The sequence below is a fragment of the Pundamilia nyererei genome, unplaced genomic scaffold (assembly GCF_000239375.1).
Source record: "Pundamilia nyererei isolate P.nyererei 1_Seehausen unplaced genomic scaffold, PunNye1.0 scaffold00011, whole genome shotgun sequence".
NCBI classification, from domain to species: Eukaryota; Metazoa; Chordata; class Actinopteri; order Cichliformes; family Cichlidae; genus Pundamilia; species Pundamilia nyererei.
In genome coordinates, this window is record NW_005187412.1 from 5545772 (window position 1) to 5552763 (window position 6992).

The 6992-nt window shown below is 41.8% G+C and overlaps 1 protein-coding gene across 1 annotated transcript in view; it reads right to left on the bottom strand.

Annotated features, from left to right (window-relative positions):
* Positions 1-469: 469 nt before the first annotated feature.
* The window catches only part of alx4a (ALX homeobox 4a), a 15707-nt gene continuing 9184 nt past the window's right edge, over positions 470-6992 (bottom strand). Inside the window, exons 2-4 of the mRNA XM_005724304.1 lie at positions 5775-6094; positions 1802-1930; positions 470-1119 (exon numbers count right to left, since the gene is read on the bottom strand). Of these exons, the coding sequence (XP_005724361.1) occupies positions 799-1119; positions 1802-1930; positions 5775-6094 (770 nt within the window). The 3' untranslated portion in view covers positions 470-798. The remainder of the gene's footprint in view (positions 1120-1801; positions 1931-5774; positions 6095-6992) is intronic.

The window sequence follows — 6992 nt, forward strand, 5'->3', positions numbered from 1 at the left end:
TGGGCATCAGCAGGCTGGGTTAGTGCAGCAGGTGGATCTTTTACCCTTGGCCATACTCAAGAGAACCACTTTTCATCTGTTTTACTTTGTAATGTTAGAGGGAAGAGCCCTGTCTACGTTTTCAGTCACTGGAAAACATACCCAGATTTGGTTACTGTGACGCTTGTATTGATGGTCATCTCAGCACCGGCATGACTTAAGTTAATGCTGACAAAGAGTAAATTGTATGGAGGTTTTTTAAAGGTTTTTTTTTTCCAGAATGCTTTTTAAACTAGCTGTGAAATCAAAACTTAAAATTAAATGACGCAAAAAAGGGAAAAAGGGGGACATTTTAAATAACAAGATCGGAATAAAAACAGCACCAAAACAAAGATACCAAAAGCTCTGTACAAATAGAAATTGTGTCTGTGTTAGCAAATAAGTGCATGGATGTTTCTTTTCTTTTTTTTTTCTTCTTTTTTTGGATTAATTGAACTTTTTCTAGCATCTTTTTTTTATATATATATATATATATATTTGCCTATCTTCAGCACTACACTGCAACTCCTGTTATACAGCACACCTTCACCTTCTCACTGGGCTTCCACAGCACTCACTGCTGTGCCACCAAAAACATGGCACTGCCGATTTTGCCAAATCTTTATCTCTCTTTTTTTTCCCCCACCTAATTTGATTGCAGCATTTTTGAAGGTAGCCACTGTTGCCTTGATTTTAGTGCCACCCCTTACTCCATTCTGGGATTGTTTAGACTTTTCAGGGGTCAACAAGGTCCCCCGTCATCCAGCATGTGTCAACACATCATGTGGCCCAAGATATGGCTGCACTGTGCTCTTTGGCTTTCATGCGCAAAGCGGCGATGCTGGAGGACTTGCGGTCGGGGTCCATGTTGAGATCGTAAGTGTTGATGCCTCCAGCCATGCCAGGAGATCCTCCAAACAGGCTGCCCATGTGAGCCTGCCCCACGTGACCTGCGGGACTCGGTACTCCCAGAAAATCAGACACCCCGCTGGCAGAGTGGGGGTGAGGTGTCATGCACGGAGTCACTGTGTCGCAGGGCACAACGCAGCCCGGCACAGGAGACGCAGCGCTGCTGCCGCCGATCCAGGAAGGGTTCTGGATCTGGAATATTGTTGGAAAATCAACATGAGTGAGGCAGTCACACACCTCATTATTTTGAATGCACGCTCAAAGAAAGCAAAGACTACATTGGCTGTTTAACCCACGAACACTTGTGTATACAATAGATTAGTGCAGGTGTATTTTTCATTTATCTGGCTCTCCTTATCTTTAAGTGCCAATTCCTGTAACCCAGCACAGTCCAATCTAAAGCCTTACATGCTTAAGGGATTTTGTAATTAGGGTACATATATTAGTTATTTGTGTCCTTGTTGAGGGTTAATGTTGGTAAACTGTGAACCTCCTGAAAAAATTAGACAAAAAACAGCATAGCATGTTAATCGGTACCCTACAGAGGTGCTTTCGTACAAAATGTGCTACATACTTTGCCCTTTTTCTTCTTAAAAATAATCTTACCATGAAGGAAAAAAGCCAAGTTTCTCAAAAATGTTCAACAACTCCTTGAAAAAGAGATTCTTTTTTTAACTGTTGCCACCTGCAGCAACTTTCCTGATGCAACGGAAGGCAATTAAAAGTTGATTTTATTGCAAGCGAATCATTCCCAGTCTGTAGCAGAAATTAGGATCATAGCAGTAAAGAAAAAAAAATCACCCCTGTCTACGTTTAGCTTTTGGTCGGGGGAGAGAGGTCTGAAAGAACACGTGTTAAAGAGCTCACACTGTACCTGAGCATAGTTTTCAGGATGAGTCAGGAGAGGCAGCTCGTATGCTGTGGAGAAGTGTGTTCGGACCTGCTGCATCTGGCCAAAGCGTTCCCTCTTTCGCCATTTCGCTCTCCTGTTCTGGAACCACACCTGCAGAGAAAGGAAAAGGTCCAAATATCACAAAAACCACCAGCAACACTTGAGGTTTTCTTTACTTTCATCCAGGACAGAGTGTGCAGTCAGAGGAGCCTGAACTCTTAACAGCAGCTTTCCCCTCAAATCTAAAGGAAATACTTTTCTATAGATACAAATCCAAGTTTCCATTTCAAATGGGAAAACGACCCCTATGTGGGTAGACTGCCAATGGCTGAAAGTATTATTTGAAGCATATCAAAAATTCAAACTTAGGTGTAAACTTGCAGCAGAAAGGAATTATTATTTTTAGTTTTAATTGTAATAACAATGAACAAAATCCTATAGATGATAAAGACAACAATGACGATAAAACATGTAAACAATGTGCTGCTGCCTTCACAGAGCTCCGTCTCACCTTAGTGCTTATATGCTGACCGCCAAAAACAGACGTCTGAACCCGATGGCGTTGTTTATCGAGAGCATTAGTTTGTTTAAATTATCATCACTGTCTCTGGCACGCTTTAGAGGTCACCTGATTTCCTTTGCAACTCTCAGCTACCAGCCTGGACTGATTATATTTTAAATTCGGCACCAAAAAGTTACCTTCCGATGGGATTTCTCACATTTTGTGCCCAGATATTTTACTATAAATCTATGCAGGCAATAAAGGACATTGAAAGGTGAGATGGGATTATAAGTTGAGGTTTGTTTGCATTTTGCTTTTTAATTTCCTGAAGCCAAAACTCCTGGCTTTCTGACGCTGTCCCCTACTAAATTAAAGAAGCACACAGACCAAAGGGCATAATCCTTCTTTCCCTTATGTTTTAATGCATCCTCTTCTACACTGTCCAACTCAGGATGCTCAACTCCAGGCAAGCTCACGCTGGCGCTTTTGGACTAATATCGATAATTATACTCCAAAAATGTTTGTGTGCTACCTCTAAGGCCCAGTATAAGTGTCGCCAGCAGCTCGAACCTGCTCAGTCTTTGCTTCATGCCAAGTCTGTTGGCTATTATACAGCGAGAACATATTTTTGCGTTGCACACGCTGCTTTGTGACAGTAATTGGTAAAGACCTTGACAGCTTAAGTAGCTGGTGGACTTTCAATGAGGCTTTATTTATGTTACTGCCCCAGAGAGAAAGAGCAGAGAAATACCAAACTGGCCCCGGCAGGAGAGCTGTATGGGGCTGAAAACACTTTGAAGTGAGAGACCGGCTCAGAGGATTGATAACCCGCCTCTGCTGTCACTCATGTCAGCTTCCAAGCCAAAGTAAAAAGAAATCCAAGGCTGAGCCTGGCTTCGGTTTTCCAACACTCTTAAGTGCCAATAATATCGCTGAAGCGCCTCTGAGCGGTGTTGTTGTTCATTAAATGTGAGTTTGTTCTCGTTTCTCCTCCTCCCACCACATAATGTCTTATTTCCTGTGTCAATTAAAGGTAAGATGAGGACAAGCAGTGGACACAACACCCAAAGAAATGTAGAACTGAACTGGGAATGTAATGCATGCTGGAAAAGACTGCTGCAGCCTTGTTTTGTAATAGGCCATGATCAAAAGCAACACAGGATTTGCTAACACCATTAATATTATTTATATTAAAGGTATTAATAACTAACATTATATTTTCAGCTGCCAGTTTAACATGCAGTTAAACACAGCGTTACCTTTAATCATTTGCCTGAAATGTAAAAAGTGTAAAACATAATGATAAAGGTGGGTGACAGCTATAGCCGTCATACCTGCCAACTAAAGTTGACCCTCACTGCCCTCGTTGGATCTGGTTTAAAGTTTGGGTCTTTTTGTTTTTATTTTATTTATTTTTTTACCAGGCAATGCTAAATCAAATTTCAAGCTATTATCTGAAAACTTGGACATAATAACTCGAGATTATATTTGAATAATTTTCTCAGAAGTTAGTAAGAAAGATTTTTGAGATCATTAACTCACATTTCTTTTGAGTGGCAGAAACAAGCTTCCATATGAAGGTGAAGCTTTATCCTGTTTCATTTCTATGTTGTAAACACTTTTGTGTTTCCTATTCTGTACCTCCCGCTAACTCAAAGGCTAACAGTCTTGGCAGGGATACTGTTGCAAGACCTGTTAAGTCTTAATGTTGTTAGGTCCTATTTTTATTTTTAAGTAAAGGTAAAGTAAACAATACTTAGAGGTTTTTAACCTGTCGCCATAAGGAACGCAGCTCAAATCACAGTATTAGTGTAAACATGATTTCTTTTTTTTTTTTTTTAAATGGCTTCATAGAAAAAATACATTTTTATCAGTGTTGTGAGTTAGAGATGGTGACTCCACACTAGATGCCATCTTGATTCTCAGAACCAACGATGCTATTGAAACCCTTGACCTTTGACCTTCCTATATTGTATATAAGAGCTGGGCTCACTCTCTTCCTTTGAAACCCCAAGACTGAAAAAGCAAACAACTCCGATCCCTGATGTTGTTTAACTGAAAGCCCCCTGTTTTCATGCAACGAACCTAAGTATGGACTCTCAGTGATTTTTGTCTTTTGTTTTTATAATTAAACAAAAGGTTTTTAAAAGCCGTCGTGGACTGTTTTTCTTTTATCAGCTGATCAACTTTTTTTTCTTCCCATTTTGGTTTTTTCATTCCAGATGTTGAAATGATGAGCTGTGAGGGCTTTTTTGTGCGTGTGTGTGGAGCACAGAGCCCCGTTCTCTGACTGACAAGGCATCTCGTGTCTTTTATCTTTTTTAACTTGAGCGTTTAAGAAGACCACTGGGAGAGCCGAGGGCTGTAAAAAGCTGCATTCATCTGAAGCGGGCAGGTCCGTGATAGCGCGAGCTGCAGAACAGAGCCGAGCAGCATACCTTGAGCGACTCGGGGTTGAGTTATAACCCTTTGGCTGCGTGGACTTCCTGCGTTTCGCTGTGGAAATTTGCTGGCCACCGCTCCATGTCGAAGATTGGTTTTAATCTAGCTCTTATCTCATCCCATGTATGACAGCCCCGCACATCAAAAACTATATCCATAATATTGTCTCCGTACATTGTTGGAAGACATCACATGCCTTCAAATAGATATGAATTCACATATAAATCTCCAGCTCACTAAAAGCCCACGGGAAAAGTTTCACACCTTACCCCCGGAGACAACAGCAGGGACACATTCTTGTCAGAAGAGGAACTTAATGAAAGAAAAACAGAGAAAATCCAGGGGCTTTTGTAGTCATACGCATACACCACACACAGACATGGCACAGAAACAGTGAAGGTTTCCTTCTCTGCCCATTAATGTTGGAATGTATCAAAGCAGTCATAACCGGGCCAGCGAGACATCTCAAGCTCAAAGCTAAAATCAGAAATTCAGCAAATTAAACCGTTTAGGTGCAAATGCGATGGGGGGAAAAATAGAAACAGCAGCGTCAAAGGGGTCTCCTCATATGTTGATGAAAGTCTGCACTCCTAAAACTGCACATATGAGGCACAGGCAGCTCAAACCTCAGCTACCCCCTGGGCCCCCCTGGCCTCTGTTAGCTCCCACTCCCCCACTCTCTCCCCTGACTCCCACATTACCAGATAAATCTCTCATGTTGTTCTGTGAGTGACGTTATCTGTGTCGAGCTGCAGATGCTCAAAGATCCATGAGGTTGTGATGTTCAGCTGTGGAAGAGCTTAGTTTTTCTTTTTACACCTCTGATTTAGAAGTTAACGTCTCTAAAGACACAAAACTGAACGACCACCCTAAATAAAGTTTTTTAATCAGCCTCAGTGTGTTATTATAAAGTGCAGTGTTTCCTTTTTTCCAGCTCTATCTGCAGTTTGTTTAACCCATTTAGCTTCATGTGAAATTCCCCGTCAGCTGCTGCTGAGTGTGCTGCAGTACCTGCACGCGGGCTTCAGTCAGGTCCGTCCTGAGCGCGAGCTGCTCTCGAGCATAAACATCAGGATAGTGTGTCTTCTGGAAAACCTTCTCTAGTTCTTCCAGTTGGTAGCTCGTGAAGGTCGTGCGGTTGCGCCTCTTTTTGCCTTTGTTGCTTTCGCCACCATCAGCTTTTTCCAGAGGGCTCGCTAAGTCAGTGCCTGGCGTCCTATCAGAGGCCGCCTTGACGCCCTGATCCTTCACAGCTAGGTATCTGGTGTCCATTCCAGGTGGCTCGGAGTCTGGGGCCAAGTCAGAATCTGCCAGACCAGAACTGTCTTTACCTAGTGAGTCAGGAAAAGGTTAAAAACTGTTAGGAGAGGTTTGTGTTTCTATAATTGTATCAGGACTGATATTTGTGAATGTCTGAAGTTCAGTTTTTTTTTTAAACCCCAAATGCATGTAAGGAAAAGTCATTACATAACACTGCCCAAAAAGGATGTAACTTGACGATTAGACACACAACGTTTTATTGGAGAGGATATATTAGTTTAATAAAATAAATGTGTTTTTAACGGTGTTTGTCCAAATGCTATTATTCAGAATTTAAGGAAGCAATTCACACTTCACTGATTCAAATCACATGTGGAGGAGTTTGAACAAGATGAAAGTTTTTATTGCCCCGGCCTTTCTTCTCTTCCTCTTATTGGCACAAAGATTTGAAATGGTTTCTGGTTTTGCAACATTTTTGCTCTTGAAAAATGGAGTTTTAAGACCGCGTATTTCACACGCCCATGGCTACTGAAAGATAAATGCTATTATTTATCAGCGTGGCCTTATTTGGCTTTCTCAAATCGCCCTGTTCCCCTTAGAGCCATGCTGATATTAAGCGTTTTCTGATCTGAGACCCTCTCAAAAAGTCAGATAGATATAATCTATTACAGCACTGGGCACTTGGGACAAACATTTTTCATTTTTTCAGCACCCTTTAAAAGTAAATAAATGAAAGAAATGACTGATCCTCTATCCTACTAAACGTCCCAGTCACATGGCTCCTGGCAGCGTGTTCAGAAATGATGATTTATGCCTTCGATCGCTGTGATATTTCATGGGGTTTGATCGGGTGGAACAAAGGGATTTCTCGCTCTTTGTGAGGAAATTCTGCGACTTGTGAAATCCGCTGGTGTGCAGAGCCGAGAGTGCGCGTCAGTGTGTTTGTCTGTCTGAGTGTGTAATGGCTGG